The sequence below is a fragment of the Tursiops truncatus genome, chromosome 12 (genome assembly GCF_011762595.2).
Source record: "Tursiops truncatus isolate mTurTru1 chromosome 12, mTurTru1.mat.Y, whole genome shotgun sequence".
NCBI classification, from domain to species: Eukaryota; Metazoa; Chordata; class Mammalia; order Artiodactyla; family Delphinidae; genus Tursiops; species Tursiops truncatus.
The window spans coordinates 71,013,607-71,039,092 of NC_047045.1; the positions used below are offsets into that span (position 1 = coordinate 71,013,607).

The 25,486-nt window shown below is 38.3% G+C and overlaps 1 protein-coding gene across 1 annotated transcript in view; it reads left to right on the top strand.

The window, feature by feature from the left end:
- ADGB (androglobin) overlaps nt 1-25,486 on the top strand; it is a 188,165-nt gene that overhangs the window by 107,862 nt on the left and 54,817 nt on the right. The window contains exons 15-22 of the mRNA XM_073789314.1: nt 5,754-5,787; nt 6,660-6,843; nt 8,037-8,100; nt 11,785-11,887; nt 14,266-14,407; nt 15,747-15,861; nt 17,969-18,136; nt 25,201-25,336. Of these exons, the coding sequence (XP_073645415.1) occupies nt 5,754-5,787; nt 6,660-6,843; nt 8,037-8,100; nt 11,785-11,887; nt 14,266-14,407; nt 15,747-15,861; nt 17,969-18,136; nt 25,201-25,336 (946 nt within the window). The remainder of the gene's footprint in view (nt 1-5,753; nt 5,788-6,659; nt 6,844-8,036; nt 8,101-11,784; nt 11,888-14,265; nt 14,408-15,746; nt 15,862-17,968; nt 18,137-25,200; nt 25,337-25,486) is intronic.

Genomic DNA, 25,486 nt, shown 5'->3' on the forward strand with positions numbered 1-25,486 from the left:
GACAATGGGCCTAATAACTGCTGTAACTTCAAGCATATGTGACATTTTGGATTTTGCAACAACTCTAATATAACGTAAAATATTGTGATTTTTTTCATGGATAAAGTCACAGTTATTGCCAATAACACTGTAGCTACTCACCTGCATTGATAAATTGAAAACTGAAGAAAACTGAATGCTGAACTTCAGCTAAAGATGAAAATAATCTTTCAAGCAGCCATGTTCATGGATTCCTAAAATCTAAACATGGGCCCCAGTGGATACTAGCCTAGGAAGCTCTGTTCTAGGATATGAATCTGGGAGCATCACTGATGGGTAATAGGACATTCACCTTTTAACCTTACAATAAAATGCACTGGATGAGAATTTTCTCTGCACCACATTCTGGCCAACCCGTATATTGTCTGATGTTTCAACTTCTGTCAGTGTGGTAGGTGGGAAAGGGTTTTAATGCATAATATATTTGCATGTTCAAAAATAAAATTATAAGGCACACATCAAGAATTCTTGTTTCCATGTAAGTACTTCTCCCACTTTCACTGCTTTGCCCTCTGTAGGACACTTTCAGGGTGTCTTTATGTAAATATAAAGAAACACACAATATTCCACCTTTTTCTACTCAAAACTTAATGAAATTTTTTAAAGTTTTTACTTAGTAAATACTGGAGATAATTTCACTATGCCTAAAGAGCGTCTTTATTCTTAAAGTCACATACTCTTTCATTATGTGAATGAACCAGAGTTGATTTCTACCAACCTCTATAAATGGTATAAGATACATTGGAGGGCAGAGAATCACATGCAGGTAAACACATTTTTTAGAATTAGTTGAAAAGGAGAGACTAACAGATGAGAAATCTTGCAAGAAGAATGAATAGACTTAAACATTGTTAAACTTTTTTTCTTAATTTCAAAGTATTGTATGCAATAGTATTAAAGAGTCAAAAGTTACCAAAAAGATAATCATAAAATAACCAACCTGTATTACCCCTCCTCATTCTTTAGCCTTCCTCCCCAGAGTCAGTCACTTTTATTTAAGCGTTTCTTCTGCTATGTGTCTCCATATTTCTAAGTAGCAGAGGCTTTATGAAGGCAGAGATCTTGATCTTTTATCATATACTGTTTCTCCCTCAGCACCTGCAAAGATGCCTAGCACATTACAGACACTGTTACGTATTTGTTGAATGGCTGAATTCCGTTCTTTCTCCATCTATCAATGAAACATTATCTCTCGACCTCTTGCTATAGAAGATAAGGATTTAGCACTCCTGTATTCGCTTACCATCCCATACCTCCACTTTCCTCTGTCTTCAAGATTTTTTCATTTCACAAGTTTTTGTCCAATCAGTACTCTAGCTGTGAGGCTGGATACCAGAGCAGACCCCGTTGAGATTTCGTGAGCTGTTACGTAATGCTTCTCACCTAATAGGGATGAAACTGTTGGGGAAGCTAAGAGTTCTACGAGCCGTAAGAGCTGGAGCCCTAACGGTGGAAATGAAGGGCTCTGCATTGTGGCTTGATTGGCAGGATCTCTGACTGAGATGCCACTGCCTCCTGGGAGTCTCAATGCCCCCTGTATATTTCCCAGGCCTCTCACAGGTCTGGCTCCTGGCTCGTAACTGGGACTGGCTGCATAACTTGTGGAATGAAAATGCAGGGCCCCTTGTTCAACAGTTATTAAGAATGTCAAGAGAGTGACAGCAGAGCATTAAAACAAACACAGGGCCCTTCTGAGCCCAGCGCCCTGAGTGATCACACACTCATGAAGCCGGCCCTGCTCTTGATCTTGCCTTCGACACACAATCTGGCTGATAGACCGCAGGCATTAGTGACGTGTGCCATTTCAGGCCGAAGCACTTAATGAGTCTGCACGTGGCTTTGCAGCTCTCTGCTTCTCCCACAACCATCAGGAAACTGCGTATCCCAGTGGCAAGGCTACATGGTACAAGTTTCTAGATCCCTACATCACAACTGGGAAAGGAATCCCTTGAAAAGGAGCCCCCCAAAATAGGCTGAATATGAGGGAGAAGTTAACCCTATGTGTTAAGCCATTGAAATTTCAGGATTGGTTTGTTATCTCAGACTAGCCCAGCCTAATATAGTTCATGTTTTTAAACAGCAAAATTACCCTACCTTTGCCCTTAAGATAGATACAAATATTAGGGACAATAGGCCTGTTTTTAGACCTTCCTTAGGAATTAATATTTAGTGCAAGTCAGGCATTAATTATTTACCTGTTTCCTTTTCCACCTTCATCATTACTTCAAGCTGTAATAGAAGGATGGTAATAAAGAAAAGTATTCTTCCGTTAAAAAATATTCTAGCTGTGGAAGGATTTTTATTGGAGAGACAAATTTCTTTTCTTACACAACTTTTTGTACAAACCAATTACTTCATTTTTTTTCTATGACACATTAGGAAGCCTTCCCAAACACTCTTTTTTAAGAAAAAGGAACACCATTGAACAAATACCTTTAAACCCCATTTACCACACAAACACATCAGATTACCAATGCCACCTGTTTTCCTGGAGATATCACCCTCTGGAATCCTTTGCTCTCTTGCGCTTGTTCCAGCTGATGGAAACTTGCACCTGTCATCATTGGACTTTCTTTTCTCTCTCTCCTCTGATGGATTTTCTGATTCTTGGAAACGATGCTCTCCTGCTACTTGATACCCTCATTTAGGTGGTGCACATCTTCTAGTACTCCCTGAGAAAAACTGCGTGGGAAGTGAAAATGATGAGGGGTTCGTATGCCTGCAGATGTCTGTATTCCACCCCCTCCCCTGGTTTATATTTTGGCGTGTTGTAGGATTACAGTGTAGATGTTCTTTCTTTCAGAATTTTAACTCTGTTCCTTAACTTTTGTCTTTTACCTTCAACCATTGCTCTTAAGAATACAGATAACATTTTGATTCTTGATCTGTTCTGTATGACTCTTGTTTTTCCCCTCTGGGAATGTTTTAAGACATTCCTTCCATTCTTGAAATAAGAAAAATTTACAGTGATTGGCCACGTAAATGAGTCTGTTTACATGAACTGTGCTAGGTACTCCATGAGCCCGTTCAACCTGGATACTCAAGTTTTTCAGTTCTGCAGAATTTTCTTATACTTCTTCCACAAGAATTTCCTTTTCTGAGAACAGTAATATTGAATACATTCACATTGCTGTGCCACTAACCTCCAGAAATCATTTCATCTTACAAAACTAAAACTTTATACCCATTAAATCATTCTGCATTGCTGCCCCTTTTCAGCCCCTTAAAACCACCATTCTACTTTTTGTCTCTAGGATTCTGATTACTCTAGGTACTTCATATAAGTGAAATCATACAGTATTTGTATTTTTGTGGCTGGCTTACTTCACTTAGTAAAATGTCCTCATCCATGTTCATGTGTCCATGTTCATCCATGTTGTACCATGTGTCATAATTTCTTTCCTTTAAGGCTGAATAATATTCCATTGTGCATATACATATACCACCTTTTGTTTATCCATACATCCATCAATGGATACTTGGTGAATAATGCTGCTATGAACATGCGTGTATAAATGTTTCTTTGAGATGCTGCCTTCAGTTCTTTTGGGTATATACTCAGATGTGGAATTGTTGGATCATACGTTAATTCTATTTTTAGCTTTTTCAGGAACCACCATACTGTTTTCCATAGCAACTGCACCATTTTATATTCCCACAGAAAGTACAAAAAGGTTCCAATTTCTCTACATCCTCACCACATAACAGTAACAATAACACTTGTCATTTTCTGTTTTTTTTTCTTTTTTCTTTAACAGTAGTCATCCCAGTGGCTGTGAGAGGGTGGTATCTCATTGCAGTTTTGATCTGTATTCCCCTAAGGATGAGTGATGTGGAGGACGTTTTCCATGTGCTTGTTGGCCATTTGTATATTTTCTTTGGACAAATGTCTATTCAAGTCCTTTACCCATTTTTAAATTGGGTTTGTTTATTTTATATTGTTTTTGTAGAAGTTCTTCATATATTCTTGATGTTAACCCTTTACTAGACATATGAGTTGCAAATAATTTCTCTCATTCCATAGGTTGCATTTTCACTCTGTTGATTATGTCCTTTGAATGACAGAAGATTATTTATGTAGCCCTATTTATTTTTACTTTTGCGGTCTGTGTTTTTATTGTCATATCTAAGAAACCAATGTCAAATCCAATGTCGAGAAGATTTTTACCTATGTTTTCTCTGAAAAGTTTTTTAGTTTTCGTCTCTGAGTCTTTTGTATCAACTTTACATCCAAACTTTCTATTGAATTTATTTCACTTTCCTATTTTTAGTTTCCAAGAACTGTCTCTTGTTCTTTATTGTATTTTTATAGTTTATTTGATAAATGAATATCTTAACTTTCTGATATTACTAACTTAAAAATTTCTCCCTATATTATCATTTCTGATTCCTATGACTCTCCCTACCCACACCCATTAGTTTCTTTCTTTTGTATGAGACTCTTTCCTCAATTATCTAGCAATTCTTTGTTGTACACATATATTTAAGGAAGTTATGAAATTAAAGAGCTGCTGATTAGAAGAAGCTTTATGGCATGGATAGAGCTTGTCAACTGGAAGCTTTAATTTGAGATAATTGGGGGTAAATGAGCTTCATTTGGGGTGGGACTAGCTCCAAATATCAGATTCCCTGAGGATTTTCCCTGGCTCTGTTCAGTGTCTCAGGTTAAGGGTCCTCTAATCTCCCTGCTGGGGTGGAATGTGGTCATAAGGATTGTTATATCCTTATCCACCAGAGTTATTAAAGCTGAGCAGCACAGGGTTCCTGAGAGTCTCAAAGTTCAGCATGTGGATGTTCACTTAATTCCTCTCCTCTCTGTGTAGTAAACTTTCTTGCTTCCCACAGTATCTGTGAACCCAGATCTGGAGACTTTTCATTTAATTTCTCTACTTGAAGCAACTTCCAGTGTCCTATTTAAGCAGAAGAAGGATAGATGCTAAACCAGAAGGGATTAGGGAGAAGTGGGGATTTGTCTGTTCCTTATATAGACATTCAACCCATCCCTGTATTTCAACCTGTATCTCATTCTGTCCTTCCCAGATGCCCGCTAATTGTTTCTGGGGTCCTAAGGTGTGGAAGGGCTTGCTTCTCACCAGCACTTAGTGTTCAGTTTTGTCTACTCTGTTGTCTTCTCCATACACTTTACATCATCCAAAATATCACCCATCAGTCTGTATAAATTTATACCATTTTATCTTTTATACTTATTTTAATTGTGTCCCAGAGATAACAGAGTTATACATGTGAAGCTTATTTTCCCTGTTAAAAATTTGAGAAAACATTTTTATAATTTGAAATAATCCTTAGGTTCCATACACTAATTATCAATCATAATCTCATTTTACTCAATTTGTATTAATTGTAGGTGCCTCATACCAACTAGTATATCTACTCGGGGATATTACTGTTTTTATTTAACTTTTATTATAAGATTCAAAGGTTTAATACACTCATGTCACTAACTTAAACTCTCAGCCAAATTCTGTATTTTAATGTCACAAACTTAAACTCTCAGCCAAATTCATATCTTTTGAATTTTAAGGTTAAAAACAAATTTCATTTTCCTGTAGGTTTTAGTAAGTATTTGTAGAAATCTATTTCTTCAGTGTTTAAAAGACTGTATTAACTCTTTTAAAAACTGTGGTGCTTTAGAGAGCTGTAATGTTTTGTCGAATTTATAAATGGTTTCTTAGCGTGTTCCTTTCATCTCACAGGGTAATGCTGCTTCACAAGCTATACTCAGAAAAGGTAAATTAATAATCTTCTCGTGACTTTTTTTCACAGACATCAAAGCACAAAGGGGTCTCTGCTTCTTGACAGCTTTTTGCTCTCCCTCCTCCTGGCTCTCAACAGCCTCCCTCCAGTGCTTCCTCTGATGTGTTGAGTCTAATCTGCTCTGGGCTAGAAAAATCAGATAATCTCACTTGTTAAATTCAAGCTTAAAGTCAAAATAAAAGACTGTCTGATTAAAGTCCCATGAGTAAAGTTCTTGTGTCTTAATGCATGCATGTTATGATCAAAGCACTGAAACCACTGCAAATTCCTCAGATCCTAAATAAAGACTTGACCAAGGCTAAAATCCAAAAAAGTGTTATGTGGCGTGTGTGTCTATAACATTTTGGTTCAAGAAAAGTGTATGAGAACTTCATGCCATTTCTTGATAAAACATAAAATAAGATTACGGAATCACTGACTGCAGGGCTTACAGAAATACATCAATCACAATAGATCTTTCAAGTTTTTGCTTCTCCTTCTGTTGTCTGCGTCAGCCCCTCTTACATGAATATGTCTGTTTACAGCAGATTTTAAATACATAAACCAGCTAACTTCTGTTATAACTTTAATCTCTAAAGAATGTGTGCACAAATTTATGAAAGTGATTTCAAAATTTCTGGACACCCTGCATGTAAGTTCTGATTAAATTCTCCTGAGGGTATGAAAATGGGTCTTTGTATGGACCTCTACAAATTTGAGGCCTGCATGTGAATCATTATCTCAGTAAATATTTTCTCAAAAATAGATTTTGATATGTGAGCTCTCCTCTACAATTTTTCATATCTTAATAATTTAATATTTAACAATTAGGTATGTTTGACATGGCTGTCTTCTGCTGTACACAGATGAACTACCAGACTATGGATTGAATGATGCAGCCCATCCAGCTGAAGGAATCAGTCTGGAAAGAGATTTGGTCAGCCAGACAACAGCAACACAGGAAAAATCGAAGGAGGAACTTGCAACAGTAAATAATGGTGTTTCTAAAGAAATATGGTTAGATTTTGAAGACTTCTGTGTGTGCTTTCAGTAAGTATACATTTTTGTGTGCATTTACTACAGTGGGTATATAAGCTATTCATTTTTAGCTTTCATTTAAAAGAGTTAAGCCAATATTAGTCTGGTGTTGATATAATATCAAACAAAACTATTAGAAGGATATTTACAATAGCCAGGTCATGGAAGCAACCTAAATGCCCATCGACAGACAAATGGATAAAGAAGATGTGGTACATATATACAATGGAGTATTACTCAGCCATAAAAAGGAACAAAATTGGGTCATTTGTAGAGACGTGGATGGACCTAGAGACTGTCATACAGAGTGAAGTAAGTCAGAAAGAGAAAAACAAATATCATATATTAATGCATATATGTGGAACCTAGAAAAATGGTACAGATGAACTGGTTTGCAAGACAGAAATAGAGACACAGATGTAGAGAACAAACGTGTGGACACCAAGGGGGGATAGTGGGGGGGTGGGGGGATGAATTGGGAGATTGGGATTGACATGTATACACTAATATGTATAAAATAGATAACTAATAAGAAAAAACAATATTAGAAGCAAATATGGATGAGTTGATTGTCCACATGAAACATGAATAGCCAAACCAGTCTCAGGCCAGTTTCAGCTTATCCTCAAAGACTTACTTGTTTATTAAGATGAAGGCAGTTTATCCACTGAAGGAGATCATTTTTGTCCCTTTCAGACAACTAATTCAATACAGTTATTATTTTTTCTCAGCTTTATTGAGATGCAATTGACAAATTAAATTGTAAGTATTTAAAGTGTACATGGTGATGAATTGATACACATATATATTGTGAAAGATCCCCCCCATCAAGTTAACTAACATATCTATCACCTCATATATTTATTTTTTTATTGTGTGTGAGAACATTTACGTTCTATTCTCTTAGCAAATTTTAATTATACAATATAGTGTTATCAATGATAGTTTCCATGTTATACATTAGATCTTCAGACCTTATTCATCTTATAACTGAAAGTTTGTGCCCTTTTTACCAATCTCTCCCTATTTTCCTCACCTCCAGCCCCTGGCAACCACTTTTTTCCTTTCTGAGTTGTTATTATTTTTTTAACTTTCATCTGTCTTTACCTGTTTTGCCTATAATTATTTGCTTCTGAGAAACTTAGCATGTAGTACTGTTTTGTTGCATATGATGACAATAACCTGTTATAAATAATGTTTTTCAGGAATATATATATTTTCCACAAGCCAAGTTCATATTGCCTTAACTTTCAAAAATCAGAATTCAAGGTAAATAGATAATGATCTCTTTTCTTTCCCTTCTTAAATTTTTAATGGAATCATGCTAGTGAAAAACACTTTCAAATTTATCAAGCATTTCTAAACTTCTAACATAATTATATTTAAAAATTTAAGGGACTTCCCTGGTGGTCCAGTGGTTAAGACTTCGCTTTCCAATGCAGGGGGTGCGGGTTTGATCCCTGGTTGGGGAGCTAAGATCCCACATACCTTGCGGCCAAAAAAACAAAACATAAAACAGAAGCAATATTGTAACAAATTCAATAAAGACTTTAAAAAATGGTCCACATCAAAAAAAAAATCTTAAATAAAAAATATTTAATTCTTAGGGTCTTCTACTAATCTCTGATATAGACAATAAGCAAAATTCTTCTACCTCATATCCCCAGGTGTGATCCATCTGATTGTGTTGCACTGGTTCAATGCTGAGCCGCATTATTATATAAATTCACATAAAGGAAGTTTTGACTTATGAATAAATGAAGGAAAAGCACAAGTAAATTCACTACATTTGATTTCAATTAGTGTTTACTGACTTGCGTGCAATTCCTAAAATATAAGCACATTTTCACTAACATTTCTGTTATTTTTGTCCACGTTCTTCCCTCTGTCTGGAGTTCATTCTTCTTCATCCTTATTGCCTTCATCTGGCTAACACCTAGAAGTCCTTCAGAACAGCATGGATGTCCTTGACCCTGTGAGACCTCCTTCCCTGCCTGTAGAGTCTGGGTCAAGTACCCTGACTCCATGCACTCTGTATGACTGTCCCCACCCAGACACTTCCCTCCCTCCATCCTAACTGCATGGTCACTTCTCTGTGCCCCTCTACCTACCCACCCACTTTCTGTCAGCATCTTAAGGACAACTCTGTCCTTTTCTTTACTTTTGAAGTACAGGTCCTGGTATGAAGTAGGAAATTGGTAAAAAAAAAAAAAAAATTGTTGAATGAATTAACGAACAAATGTCACATTGAGTGGAATTTTGTGGAAAACTATGAAACATATCCTGGGAAACTAAATTGCGCTGAAACTTGCATGTCTCTTGTATGGGGCCCTGCAAGCCCCCAGCGATACTTCCCCAACATCTCCATGAGCTGCATGCAGAGCTGGAGGGGGAAGTAGGAGGCTTGGTGATGACTTCTCCCTTTGCACTTGTACTAAATGAAAATGCAGGCAGAGAAAACCGTTTGTGCATCCCTCAAGAGGTGCTCTGTAGCTGGTTGCCTGCTCTGAAAGTAAGAATCAGGTCTGTAGTAGTGACTGGGGTGGGGTTTGCAGGGGTGGCAGAATGGGTGACCAGGTTCTGAAGTCTATCTATAAAATCACCCAGAGGAATGCTTTGATTTTACGAATTTTACAAAAAACAAAACAAAACAAAACAAGCCTGTTAATTGGGAATAGCAGAACCCAGAGTACAGTATGAGAATAATATACCGTTTACAGTTAACTTAGGAATGTTGTCATATTCAAAATATTGGCAATATTTAAATGATAGTCATTTATAGGTGCTGACTCTGTTCCTAGCCCTGACCTAGGTTCTTTATTACATCAACTCCTCATAGCAAACTCAATGAAAGGACAATTATTATTATCAATTTTCAGGTTAGGAAACTGAGGCAGACCAAGTTTGGGTAAAATGCCCAAGATCACCAAATTAGTAAGTGGCGCAAGCATCACGAGAACTGCGTTTATCCGATGTAAAACCTGCGCCTTTCTCACTAGCACACCTTTGGAGGAAGCAGATGAGTGGCTCTGGAGCTAGACTGCCGGGTTTTGAATCTAGATTGCATCTGAGGTGGGACTCTGAGCAAGCTATTTAAGTTCTCTTTGCCTCAGTTTTCTTATTTATTCAATGGCAGTGACAGACCAACATCATAGAGTTGAGAAATAAATGAGAGAACATGTGTAAAACACTTAGAAGAATGCCTAATACTTAGTAAGTGAAAATAAATGCTGGCTGTCGTTGTTATTACTAAGAGCAGTTAGCATATGAGTTTGTTATACATCACCACCCTAACATATATGTGCATGTGTGTTCGGAAAATGGCCAACTGTTCTTTGTTCCGATCCTATTTTTATGAAGTGATGGTAAAAGGAGAATTTTATTTTCCTTTTAAAGTCCCAGCTTAGCAAAATAAAATGACGGCATCCATTATGAGTCCCTTCATTCCCCTGAATTTTTTTTTTAACATCAGTGGTCTGAGAAAATGATGACTTTTTCTTAGAGGATGTTTTTGGTACCCAAACTTAATGGCCTTTAATCTGGATTGTTCGTGGTCTGAGGCCGGACAGTCCTGATGTTAGTGGCCACAGGCGCTACCAGCTGAGCTGGAGACACAGAGCCTGAGGCCTGTCTGCCGCACATCCCTTAGCTGTCCCCTGGGAGATGTCATGGGGGTTGGCAAGGGGCTCACAAAGGTGTCTGGTCCCTGCACCAGAGCAGAGCCCCTGAATGTGGCCTCGGGGGCCATCTCACCCTCAAATTCTCAGGCTCTTTAAAATGACAACAAATGATCTCTAGGCAGAATCCCCTCCTCAGCCACACAGGCTGCGCTGGCAAATGCAGGGCCCTTCATAGTTTTAGATAGTGTTTGAAACAACTGCCTCTATCACCAACATGTGGCAGCCAAAAGAAAACAAATGAAATAAAGTCTAATGCTAACTATTGGAAGACATTGAGCGAAGCGATCATCTTAATTAGTTACATTGTACCAAGCATTTCTAGAAATCTTGTTATATTTGATTAATAAGGATTTCTTTTTTCACAGTATTGCTAGAGATTTTTCTTTTGTATTGCAACTTGTGATTTAAATATTATTGTTCAATAGTATAGAAAGCTTTTAAAGTATAATGACAAATTAACACATTTACAATATACCATCAGTCAAAATTATGCTGAAGCACTGGGAAACTGCAATGCAGTAATAGCCCAATAATTGTGATCAGTATTGGAGTCAGGTAGATAGACAGACCTACTTTTGAATCTCAGCTTTTCTACTTGCAAGTACTGTGACCTTCGGCAATTTACTTACCCTCTCTGTGTTTCAGTTTCTCCGTCCATAATTATGGATATTAACGGTACCCACATAAGATGGATTAAAATCATATTCATGTAATCCTTATGTGGCTGTCCACTAAAGGACATTCCAGTTGTGCTCAGTGCTTTCTTGCATGCCCAAAACAAAAATCCAGTTTGGTTCATTAGCGTACAATGGGTATATTTCTGAAGATCTTGTAGAAAGAAGGAATAGAGGGTTTATATCAAAAACCACCAAGTAGCATACATTTCCATTCTCTGCCAAAGTTACTCCATGGACTGTTTGCTTATTAAGGACCTATCCTCTGAGTACTGCTCAGCTCTGGGCTCAATCTCTTCGTCTATTTGTCATTTCTGGAATAAGCATATCCCTTTTCTTTACTCACGGGGAAGAGCTTTGGCTCTCTCTGATATGGTGGCCAGTCTCACACAGGCCCTGCAGACCCAGCTTCCGTGGACTGCTGCCAACATTCACCAGTGTGATTTTCTCCCTATCATTAAACCTGTAAAGTACTTATCATGGTGTCTAGAACACAGTAAATTCTCTATAAATGTTAGATATTGTACTTTTAATAGAAGTGGAAAATACAGCATTAACAGGCTGATATGAAATACAATGATTGGTCTCATTTCTTGCAGTTCTCAGATGAACGTGTGTCCTACTATCTATTTGTGGACAGTCTAAAGCCCATTGAACTACTGATTTGCTTTTCTGCATTGGTACGCTGGGGAGAATCTGGAGGTAAGAAGGCTATGAGAAAATTACTGTCTGAGATCCCAACTCACTTTCTGTTCAGGGAAAATGTATAATGTGTGAAGGAACTTATTCCCTCTCCAGACCTCCTAAGATCTTCCTACTCCTCTGACATCAAGGATTATACTCACTCTTGCCACCTGTCCCTCTCTGTGTTGTGGTCTTATGGTCACCTCTTGAGCACACCTGGTCCCTCTGTTTTGCTTTCTACCTATACAAGTCATCATTCTTTTTTTTTTTTTTTAAGATTTTTTGATATGGACCATTTTTAAAGTCTGTATTGAATTTGTTACAATATTGCTTCTGTTTTATGTTTTGAGTTTTTGGCTGCAAGGCATGTGGGATCTTAGCTCCCCGACCAGGGGTGAAACCTGTATCCCCTGCACTGGAAGGCAGAGTCTTAACCACTGGACTGCCAGGGAAGTCCCACATGTTATCATTCTTGATTCTTTCAAAATCTATTGAAAATCATGAACTCTTTCTTCTTTGATTTGACAATTCCAAAGATCTTTTCCTCCATCCCACCTTGGCCCCCTAATTTCATGGTTATATTTTAGACGTTATTATACCAATAACTGTATTATCCTAATCAAATTTCAAGTCCTCTGACCCCCACCCCTGAATCTCCAGTTCGCTCTCTCTAGAACTCCCACCCCTACAGGTCTTGGACTGAACTGGGATCTCCATCCCTCAACCTTACCACTTCTTCTGTGTCCACTCTCCCCACATCTTTATTTCTCTTATTCCCAACGTAGTTTCCATGGTCCATGATTGTATTTATATCCTCACATGTGCCCTCAACACAAGTGCTCTTCTTACCCTCTCATCTCACACTCCTGGCAAAATCCTAATATTGGTTGAAGGTATCTCTGGGCCTAACCTGGGGTTTCATCAGAACAGCTGAGTGTAACTGGAGAAAATAAAAATCCTACTACCTAGCCCCACTTTAAATTGAGGACCACAAATCTCAAAGCAAAGCCCCTAAGCACTGCCAACATTTCCTGAGTTCATTCATTCTCCCAGCTCTCATTCTCATGAGTGACTATTTCAAACCTTCAAATCTCTCTCTCTCTCTCTGCCTTCAAATCTCCAACTCCCACTCTCATCCTTCCTCATTTTCAGCTGATGACCTTGCTGCTGTCTTCACTGAAGAGATAGAAGAAATTGGAAATGACCCACTCATCTTCTCATAATGAACTCTCCCAAGCTCTTGTCACCCTTCCCTCCTGTTCTAACAGATGGACTGTTCCTTCTCTTCTCTAAGGCTAGCTTCCTGCAAACACATGCACATATGCACAAAACAGCAGTCTTTGTTTGGCTTATTTTACTAAAGCATTTATATTTAACTCAAGTTAGCAGTACCTCACACTGTACAGGTACAAATATTTGCTGAATGCTTAGTATTGAATTTTTTGCCCACTCTGAGGGCACAGACTATGATTTTCCATCAGGATGTACCCAATGTTTTGAATGGTGTCAGATGTGCAGCAAGTGGACAATAAATACTTGTTGAATAAACTTTCCAGACTTCAGTGGCGTGAGCTTAGTATGTCCACTTCACCAGCAGCTCCTAAGCCACACCACGTCCTAGAACATTGAAGCTCTAAATGCGTAGAGGTATCTCAGGCCACGGGTGGCCTTGCGTCCCTAGCTGGAGTGTTATCTGGAAACAGGGTAAGTCTTCTGCTCTCAGCTGCTGATGAAGAGGAGTCATTATTTTCTATCAATTTCAAGATAAAAAAATTATTAATTAAAGTTTAATTAGATAAAATTTTAAATTTATAAAAATTAAATAAAATTTTTAATTAATTTAAAATTTTGGTAATTATTTTTCTACACAAAGCTAAGGATCAAAGCTCAAAACTTAAATAAACAGTGGCATCTTTTGCCCTTGCTTTGCCACTATCTTAGGAAAATCTCTCATTTTCCCAGATGTGGTATTTTTCCTCCTTTAAAATTGTATCTAGTGGGATATTGTTATTACTGCCCTACATAAGAAAAGCAGTGGTACACTACAGTGAAATACCCCTATCTGTCCTCTCTTTCCTAACTTTGTCATTCTTGGTTTCTTCAGCTGAGGGGATGGCTATGAGGAGAAAAGTAGGCTAGGGAGGGAAGAAGGTCTTGATTCCTCTTGAGTATTATTTCCAGTAATTATTTACTCAGGTAGTTTCTAATGTTTTATGAACGTCTTCAGAATAGATCTAATTCTTGGTTGTTGTTGTTAATATTATTGTTATTATCATATTATTAATGTCATTATTGGTAAAAAGCAATACCAGTGAAAGCCAACTATACTCTCACAGTCAAATTTCTGTATATATATATATATATATGTTTTTTTCTTCTTTTAAATTTTCCTAAAGCTTTAACAAAGAACAGCCCTCCCATACAGCCTGGACTACTTACAGTTGAGAGAGTTTCTTGGAAATCTCTGAGGCCACGTGATCTTGTTGTGACAATTCACACGTATGCTACCAAGGCTACAGTGGTTCGCCTGCCTGTTGGGTATGGAGTGACTTCATTTTTCCCATACTAAGAATTATTTGAAGACTTGTAAACTTTTGACTACTAAATAATGAAACAATATGGAATCTAATATGTTGCTTCCTGAAGCAATTTCATAAAGCAGAGGTCTATCATCATGACTCTTGAGAAAAATAATTCTGTGAACAAATAAAGTGAAGAAATGCTGTACCTTTTGGAAGATTCATAATTGTTAAAGAATCTGGTGGTTTCTTTAGTAAAGAATACAGTTTAAACTTGTTTAACTCAGCATTTCCTAAAATTAATTTATTAAAAGATTTTTTTGTTTTATTGTAAAATTTATTAAATTCCTTAATAAGAACCATGATTTTATTTAAAAACAGATTGAGAAACAGCATTTTCCCCTACAAATCTGTAGTTTTACCTGTAGTTTGTTTTTAATTTTACCTGTAGTTCTATTTTGAGTTAAGATAAAATTGGTTAAGCACATCACATTTTTCATTTTAAAGAAAATATGTATAATTGAAAAGTTTTCATGATTTTGATAAATAAAATTCAAAATATTACCTCATATTTCAGATGAAATAAATAATTTTGCTGAATTTCCCAAGATCAATCATGATAATTCTATGTGATCAACGAAAAGCTATGGCTCTTGTACAAAAGCAAAGCCCAAGCAACAAAATGAAGTGCTAGGATAATCTGTGGCAAGCATCCAATATTTCTAGAAAAATAATGAATTTTAAAACTTCTATATTTTCACATCTTCCCTAAAAACTCTGGTATGGAGAGATTCTCCCAGAAATCATTATTCTGTCTGAGTGTTCATCCATCAGGACAACCAAGGATGGGGAACTGATAAAGAATCTAGTATTTTTATCTGCTTTTCCCCCGACAGAGCCTAAGCTATAGACAGGTGGGTTTTGGACATGCTCTCAGTATTCTCCCTGATGCCGCAACCTTGGTAGGAGAGACACAATTAACACACATGAAATTATGCATTTGTGAGAAACTGACTATGAAAGCTACAGAGCACTAGGCCAACATGAATTATTACTGTTGTTAGGGGGAAAATCCAGACGAGTGTTTCGCAATGTGTCCGCAGCTTATGGGAGATGTCTCCAACACGTGCAAGTTTGTCATTTACTGTAATCGTTTTTTGTCCAGCATAATCAGTGAGATATAGATTCCATGATCTCAGAGGGTTCTTTCAAAGTGAAAAATTCATCAGTCTTTACCTCATCTGTGTTACAAAATTCAGCCCTTAATAATGTTTGACTTATTTGAGCACAAAGTATCATCAAGAAGCTAACAGAGGCAAGGACTACAACAAAGGAAACCCTCGGTCCTCTCTCTTTAGGAGACACATGCTGCTCTTCACCGCGTACTCCCCCGTGGGGCACTCCATACACATCTGCAGCATGGTGACCTTTGTCGTCGGGGATGAAGATGTCGTGCTACCCAACTTTGAACTGGTAAATCTTTGAGCAACTGTGATTTTTTTTGTGCCTTATTTTCAAAGATTTTGAACTAAATCATATCACTATTTTGTTTTCAACTTACCGATTTTTTACTTTTTTTTTTTACATCTTTATTGGAGTATAATTGCTTTACAATGGTGTGTTAGTTTCTGCTTTATAACAAAGTGAATCAGTTATACATATACATATGTCCCCATATCTCTTCCCTCTTGCGTCTCCCTCCCTCCCACCCTCCCTATCCCACACCTCTAGGTGGTCACAAAGCACCGAGTTGATCTCCCTGTGCTATGCGGCTGCTTCCCACTAGCTATATCACACCTTCTTTATCCATTCATCTGTTGATGGACACTGAGGTTGCTTGGCTATGGTAAATAGTGCTGCTATGAACCTTGGGGTGCATGTATCAAACTTAAATGCTTTTGCACAGCAAAGGAAACGATCAACAAAATGAAAAGACAACCTATGGACTGGGAGATAATATCTGCAAATGATACGACTGCCAAGGGGTTAATTTCCAAAATATACAAACAGCTCATACAACTCAATGTCAAAAAAACAAACAACCCAATCAAAAAATGGGCAGAAGACCTAAATAGACATTTCTCTAAAGAAGACATACAGATGGCCAACAGGCACATAAAAAGATGCTCAACACTGCTAATTATTAGAGAAATGGAAGGCAAAACCACAATGAGGTATCACCTCACACCAGTCAGAATGGGCATCATCAAAAAGCTTACAAATAATAAATGCTGGAGAGGGTGTGGAGAAAAGGGAACCCTCCTACACTGTTGGTGGGAATGTAAATTGGTGCAGCCACTATGGAGAACAGTACGGAGGTTCCATAAAAAACTAAAAATAGAGCTACCATATGACCCAGCAATCCCACTCCTGGATATATACCCTGCACATTTATTCAAAAAGGCACGAAAAGACACGTGCACCCTGATGTTCATAGCAACACCATTTACAATAGCCAAGACATGGAAGCAGTTTGTTTCCTTCTTCAGGTGATTTAACTCCCTAGGTGTTTAGTTATTTTAGTCTGTGAACTCATATTTCCCTGGCGTTACCAACTCCTCCATCTTATAAAAATTACTGGGGCTTACATCCAGGCCCCAGTATTCTTCAGTTCTAATGAAGAAGCAAAGGGGATATAGACTGGCCCAAGAACAGAGAGACTCAAGCTCCTCAAAGCCATACATGATCATTCCCAAAACTACCATTTAACCAGACAAGTTTTCTGGTCATGGTTTTATCTCAGGGAGAAACACCGTTAAGAAGAGAATTTCCCTAGGCTTCGGGGAGGTTGGGAGAAGGTCAGCAAGAAGTAAATGTGTTAAGGTGGCAAGTCAGTTTCATCTGTTCTCAACAGTTTCTCACCCCATTTTCATACCATTCCTCAAAATTTCTGCAGGGAACCGTGGAGCAATGATTGCACCATGGTGCCCCTAGGAAAGAGGCAAAAACAGACTTTACAACGTTTTCCTCCTACTTGACCCTCGTCGTGCTTCCTTCAAGCACCCTCTGCTGTGAGTAAGTTCTCCACCAGCCACCAACTACCCACCACACACAAGTCAAGATAATCTGCAAACACCTCAGTGTTTTCTCCATTTAAAAGAATAAGTTCCTTCCTGACATCCCTATCTCCTTGTTTTTATCGCTTCTTCAGAGTTTATAGCAGAAGGGAGCCAGCAGCCCACGCTAGTTTACCCTCTTGTATTTTTTATTTTATTGCTCTCTCCCTGAACACTTCTCTGCCCTTCAGTCGTCGAACTCCACACAGCTGTCAGACTAATTCCTAGACACTCTTCAGAACAAAGGCTGGATATTCATACTGTGGGGAAATTTCCCCTGGCCCCCAAAGTGAGGTAGGTGTTGTTTCCATGCGTTCCTACTAGAGCAGGAATCATGTTCCTTGTTTTATATCCCTCAGACCATAGCACCTAGCAAAATGCTTTGATCAAGTAAGTCCTCCATATAACTATTGAGTTAGTCATATAACAGATGTTTAATATATTAACAGAAATTAAATTGTTGTAAACCTAGTTACACCTAAATAAGCAAAAGGGAGGCTGACCGCTATGCTTTGTCTTCACAGGAGAGCTACCGATTTACAGAGCGGGCTTTAACAATTTTGAAAGCTGTTGGACATGGCATCGCTAATTTCGAAGATAAGGCTAAACTTTCTGCAGCCCTGAAGGATCTACAAACAGCTCACTACCCTATTCCCCTCCAGGATAAAAAACTAACTGCACAGCACTTCCGGGTAAGCGTGTTCAGGCTGTAATGTTCCTAGAAGAGTATGTTCTGTTTGTAATAATGTTTCACATATTCGATGACCCCCAAAATCAGCCGAGAAAATGTTCTGGATGAAGACAGTTTATTTGGGAAGTGACGTCAGCAAGCAGAATCGAGAGAGTAGGAAGAATGAAATGAGAAAGAGGAGAATATTCATGAAAGGACGTGGTAATTATTGCTGTGGGCTACTGGGGCTCAATGCTCCACAGGGAATCCTGATAAACTGTGTAGGACATCCCTTAGAAAGGTCCCCCTAGAGGATGAGGCGATTGTAACGTTTATCCACTGATAGATGGGTGCTCTCAGGGGTATGTATTTCCTCACACTTTCTTGGGGTTGAGTAGCATCCTGGCTTTACTGAAAGCCTTGAGGGAGTGAAGCAAAACGCCTTTGTGGTACCCCCTGTACACTACTGACATTTTGAGCCAGATGATTTTTGCTGTGGTCCTGACCTGTCAGTGGCAGCATGGCTTGCCTGCATCCTCTAAATACCAGTTGTCACAACTAAAAATGATTTCAGACATTGTCAAGGGTCCCCTGGGGAGCAGTGTTGCTAGAGTTGGAAATTAAAATACAGGACACCCCGTTAAAATTTGTTTTACTAAAGACTTAATTTTTAGAGTAGTTTCAGGTTCATTGCAAAATTGGGCAGAAGGTATGGAGAGTTCCCACTTATCCCCTGACGCCACACGTGCCTTCCCCATTATTTATCAACACCCCCCATGAGTGGTACGTTTGTTACAATTGATGAACCTACATTGATACATCAGTCACTCAAAGTCCACAGTTTACACTAGAGTTTACTCTTGGTGTACATTCTGTGGGTCTGGACAAATGTATAATAACATGTATCCATCATTGTAGTATCATATATAATAGTTTCACTGCCCTAAAAATCCTGTGTGTTCTGCCTAGTCATCTCTCCCCTCCCCCAAGCCCTGGCACCCATTGATCTTTTTTATTGTCTCCATAGTTTTGCCTTTTCCAGAATGTCATAAAGTATGTAGTCTTTCCAAATTAGCTTCTTTGACTTAGAAATACACATTTAAGTTCCCTCCATGTCTTTTCATGACTTCATAGGTCACTTCATTTTCATGCTGAATAATATTCCATTGTCTGGATGTACCACGGTTTATTTATTTATTCACTTACTGAAAGACATCTTAGTTGCTTCCAAGTTTTGGCAATTATGAATGAAGTGGCTATAAACATCTGTGTGCAAGTTTTTGTGAAGGCATATGTTTTCAGCTCATTTGGGTAAATACAAACGAGTGTAATTGCTGGATCATGTGATACGAGTATGTTTAGTTTTATAAAAATTATCAAACTGTCTTCGAAAGTGGCTGTACCATTTTCATTCCCACCAAAATGAATGAGAATTTCTGTTGCTCTATATCCTAGTCAGGATTTGATGTTGTCCTTGTTCCAGATTTGGGCCTTTCTAATAGGTGTGTAGTGGTATCTCATTTTAATTTGCATTTCCCTGATGACATACGATATGGAACATCTTTTGATATGCTTATTTGCCACCTGGATATCTTCTTTGGTGAGGTGTCTGTTAAAGTCTTTGGCCCATTTTTAATCAGGTTGTTTGTTTCCTTATCATTGAGTTTTAAGTATTCCTTTGCAAATATTTTCTCCCAGTCTATGACTTGTTTTCTCATTCTCTTGACATTTTCCTTACAGAGCAGAAGTTTTTAATTTTAGTGAAGTCGGCTTATCGATTCTTTCTCTCATGGGTCCTGGCTTTAGTGTTATATCCATAAAGCCATTGCCATACCCCGGTCATCTAGATTTTCTCCTATGTTATCTTCTAGGAATTTTATACTTTTGCATTTTGCATTTCAGTCTACTGTCCGTTTTGAGTTAATGTTTGTGAAGGGTGCAAGGTCTCTGTCTAGAGTCATTTCACCCAATTAAATTTTAGTTTCATATAAACAAACAGTATGTGCAATATATAGCACATACTTATGTTAAAAATTACACTAAAAATTTATTTTCCCTGTTATTCCACTTTAACTGGGTATAAGGTGTTGTTGGGGATAGATAATTAAAAACAGAATCTCCTTCAAACCAGGAAGACCTCCACGAAGGTAGAAGAAACAGAAGATTGTTGAATAAGCGTTAAACCAGAATGTGATACCCGTCAAGGGCAATCTGCTAAAGAGATAGCAAAGAGCCAAAGAAACCTTACCCTTTTGTATAGCCCAGCAGATATTGCCCACTACCTACATGTTCTCAAGATAAATGATAATTACTCCCTTAAGTAAAGGGATTTGATAGCACCATTTGTTACACACAGTGAATCCTAAATTCACCTGCTATTTGGAGTGACCATTTGCATTACCTAACTGGGTTTATCCAAAAGAAACATAAACTTCTCATGCCTTTATGGCAGGAGGTATTTTTCCAAGTTGGTGGGAGCCTCCCACCAAGGTTAGGTTCCTCCCCTTCCACAGAAACTGGGGGATTGGGGTGCTATCTTCCTTGATGATTGCATTTCAAAGAGATGACTTCCAGGTCCTTGAGAAAGATATTCCTGGATCTTAAAGCTGGCAAGATAGCTATTTAGCCTTTAAAAATATTTACATATATTTCAAAGAAGGAGAGAGAGAGAGAACTTAAAATTATAAGTTTTCTAAAGTGAATGCTCTAAGAAAAGAGAGGGGAAGAGTCTCTTCCCTTATTTTCCATAAGGAGAATTGTCTTGTTTTGTTTAAACTGGTATTTGCCCTTACAGTTTCTTGTATCTTATCTGTCAACCCTACCTGGGACACAAATCACTCCCAGTTGAAAATCACTCACCTCGGGCATGAGCAATCTCCAAAAATCTGCCATGACTTACCTCTTTAACTAGTCTGATTGGTCCTTAAGTTAATTCTGTCCATCCAGTCCTCAAGGTGGTGGCTCTAGATGGCTCTTGGTGGTAGTCATAAGCTCTAAAAATAAATAAATAATCAAATTATCATATAACAAGAAAGCTGTAGTATCCACTGCTACAGCTGGCCCTAAGGCCAGAATTGGTAGTCAACATCTCTCCTCTACCACCTATTCTAGATTTCCCTTTCTTCCAGCCGCTCTAGTTGCTTGCCTGGTTGGTGCCCCAGACCTTCAATCTTGATGGGTACAGACCTTGATTGCCATATTCTCATCAGGCTGAGATTGTTGTAATTAAGCATTCACTGTGGAAGCACCAAGAAGTGTCCCAGCAAATCCAGACATAATTCTTCTTGTCCCCATTATGTAGCAGAAACCTAGCCCCTCATGACAATGAGGATGAATTCTCCCACCACTCCATTATATTAGTTTCTTTTTTCCTGCTTGTCCACCAGGATGAGGATCTCAAAGCAACTAGGAATATATCAGAGTTTAGGTTTATTGTAAATCATACTGTGTTCCCTGGTGAAAATATTTCCTGCTATCCACCCCCAGGAATTAGGTCCTCCAGTACAGAAAGTCCCTGTTGTGGGGACAGAGAACACTAATTATTGAAAGTGGATCACTGGAAATGATGGTGAGAGAGGCCACTCCTACTTCTAATTTTTGAACCTCAGGCCAGTATATTATAGCTATTACAGTCATAGTACTGTGTATTGATCTTTGGTTTTATACAAATATTCTGTATTCTGGAGGATACTGCCTCAGTTTTGCAGGATGTCATCACCAGGCTGGCTTCTTAGCTGAGCCTTTTATATGCCTTTCCAATCTGCCAGGAATTTTATCAATCCTTTCTATGGTATATGTTAGGACCAGTGAGTCTCAAACATTCCCCAGTGATTAAATGTTCACTGTATTACTTGATCCTTGGTCCAAGGGGAATGTTAGGCTGGATCCATGTCTCTGTAACCCCTAAGATAACAATGCTGGCAGAGGCACCAAATACAGGGAAAACAAACTCATATTTTAGGTAAGTCTCAATTCTAGTAAGGATGAATCACCGCCCACCCCTCCTTGACAGAAGTCCACTGATATCAACTTGTCATGAAGTAACTGTACACCCCGGAGGATGATACCATATTAAATAATGAGTCAGTTTTTGCGACCGACAGTTGAGACAGCTAAGCCTGGGTGAAAGAGAGCCCATACTGTTGGGCCCATTCGTCATCACCATCTCTGCTATGAAGATTACTTTTGTATAGGCCTTTTGATGCTAGCCCAGATCTAATATGTAAGGGGTCTTTGTGCATGTATCACTTACACAAAAGGGAGCTATTTTGGTAATGAAACGTCTCCATTTTATACTTGTATATTACACAGTTACGTGACATTTTCCAGAGAGCCATGCTCCATAAATCGATTCCAAATTTGTCTACTGTAAACAATTCTAGACAGATGAGGTGCATCATACTATAAAGATCCCATAGATGAGGACTCTCTCAGTAGTAAATAACATTTGTGCATTTGCTGGGAGGTGTTTCAGTGGCATGTTTACAACAGAATTGGACCAGGTGATCTTTCTTTCTTGGGATGCTCAAGTTTCCTGCAGATGCCGCTCTTGCATTGGATCCCACTCAAAGCTGATGGTCTTCAGAGTCACTCAATGAATGCACTGAAATAATACTCCCCAAAGCAGAATATTCTACTGCCCAAATGCAGAGAGGACCAGCAAGCACTGGCCTCTTTCTTAGTTATGTCTTAGCCTTTACCTTAGAGAGGATGTCCCAGCATGCCTAGCCTTCTGGACTCCTAAAATCTCCACCGATGTGGTAAGTCCATGAATCTCTGTAAGATTTATTCCCCACTCTCTAGCATGCATGTGTCTTAATGAAGGATTAAGAGTACTGGCCGCTTACTGCCCACGGTTCTGAGTTCACCGTTGTCACCCATATTCACGTGTAGACCAGACTCAAGCACTACCAAATGTCAGTATCACCAAAGACTCTGAACACTAATTTGTAACAGAGGGTATGAGGATTAACATTATCATGATTTTTTCAAAAAAATTTTACCTTAGGTGTTGAACTATTTAGGGCATTTTATTAGGCATGTCACGAGGACACATCTAGCTTATTTAAGCCACAACGAGAAGCTGGATGTGCTGATTTGTTATAACAATACAGGGACATCTTCTGGACACATAAGAACAGGAATGACTCAGTGAGGAACTTTGAAGAGGGAAAAGAAGGCCCTCAGAACTTGTCTTCTCCATTTTTTCTCTTTATAAACATGTTTTCTCTCCTCTTAAGTTCACATCATGGAAAACACGGCTCCTGAATTTTATATTGTTTTCTCATACAAGGCCAGTTTAGAATATCTTGATCCTGGTGTCAAATTACTGGCCAAAGCACAGGGAACTCAATACTCTGTAATGACTTATATGGGAAAAGAATCTAAAACAGAGTGGCCATATGTATATGTATAACTGATTCACTTTGCTGTACACCTGAAACTAATACAACATTGTAAATCAACTATACTCCAATAAAAATTAAAAAAAAAAAATATTGGCCGAAGTGACGAAGATTTGCTCAGCTTGGGTTAGATGCTTGCTCGCAGGCTTGTCCACCATTGCTAGCTGATGGGGCAGGTACAGATACAGACTGTGGGACTAGGTCCCTGTTTCTATACATATGAAGAGAGGTGAGGAGTTGTCAGAAAATGTAGACTAAGCAGGAAATGCAATAGTCATATGCCTTTGCAGAGCACTGTATTTCACCAATTCTAAGACGAACATTGCTTTTCCCCTTTAATATCAGAATGAAATCAGAGTGTCTTATCATTGGTGGTTCCTTACAATCATTGCTGGCCAGGTGACCTCCAGAATTCTCTGCACACACATGGACATGGACTTGTTCATAAGAATTCATATCGTCTCCGTTTCAAAAGAAATATGTTTGACAAAAGCCTAATCCTTAGGGGAAGAGAATTAAATGGCATGGTAGAGCCTCTCGAAGAAATGTGAAGGGAAAGGGGTTCTCCTCACACCAGAATGACTCCCCCATGGCTCAGGAAAAGAGAGAGAGGGAGAGGTATGACTGGCTGAAAGTCACCACAAACAGTGCCCCAGGAGCGCTACCTAATTCACCAAGCACTTTACTCCCTGTGAACATGTAAATAGCTACAAGTAAGCAAGCAGAAATGTGCAGTGGCTGGTTGTTATTCCCAGTGGTATGACTGGATATATGGAATCCATCAGCATTTCAGGATAAAAGCCATGAAAAAAAAACTTGGAAGAAGGGATATGTGTTCTGGATGCGGTCTAAAAACCTTCCAGGGGTCCTCTTTGGTGAGATCAAGAACAACTCAGCATCAGCACTTCCTGAATGAGGGTTGGTGGCTTGAGAAAAACCCCAGGAAGAAAAGGAGAACACTCTTCAGGCAGCGGTGCATTTTCAAAGCCTTTGACAACACGAAGGACAAAACTGCACAGAAAAACACACGTTTAAAAAAACAAACAAACAAACAAAACACACGTTTAGGGTTTACAAAAAGTGATTTACAAGAGTAGGAGTTTGAGTATGAATAAGTTTTCAGAATACTTAACCAATTTATGTAGTTTATTTTTTCATGTACGTTTAAGTGTGATACATGATGAAAAAGTTATGCCTAAATAAATTTAAAAGAGCTTTTTCAATAGGAAGTAAATACTCGTAAGTGACACGAAAGTGATTAAAAACTTTGAGTGGCATATTTTCTTTCTTGAAGCACAGGAACTAATAGTGTGTCTTATAATGGGTGGCATCTTGGGATAAAAGAAATCTGGTATTTAACTTGCTTAGGCATAAGAACCTTATTTTTTATCTTACACTATATCTCCTCAATCCATTTAATGTTATATTTTAATTGAATGTACATTATAAACATTGTTGTGGTGATTAAAGCTTATTAAGTTAAAATTAGTCAAATGATAAATAATTTTCATCTTTTACCAGATGAGGGAGTCTGCAAAGAGTCTTCTGCTAGATGGTGTGTATATCTGAGAAATACATAGTTTTTATTTTTAGAGTATCTCTAGTTTTTTAGAGCCTCTCTGGCCAGGTAAGGGTATTTTCTTGATTTAAAAAATATACTAGTGCATTTTATCTTTTTCAGGTTTTTCATATTTCTTTATGGCATTTAATGAAAAAAGCTCAAATAGCAAAACCTCTTCCCAACCTCAAATTTGCATTCCGTGCTATGGTTTTGGACTTGGACTTACTTGATTCTTCTTTGGAAGAGGCTTCTTTAGGTACTGATTAATTTTAGATATTTTTGGAATTCCTAGCCTTATATGGGCTAAATAATTTGAGAAAAGTATACTCAAAATTTTTGTGGAGTAGGTAGAATGGGTCTATATTAACAGTTGTAGAGTTCAGGCTATGCCCTGAGAAGCTCAAAA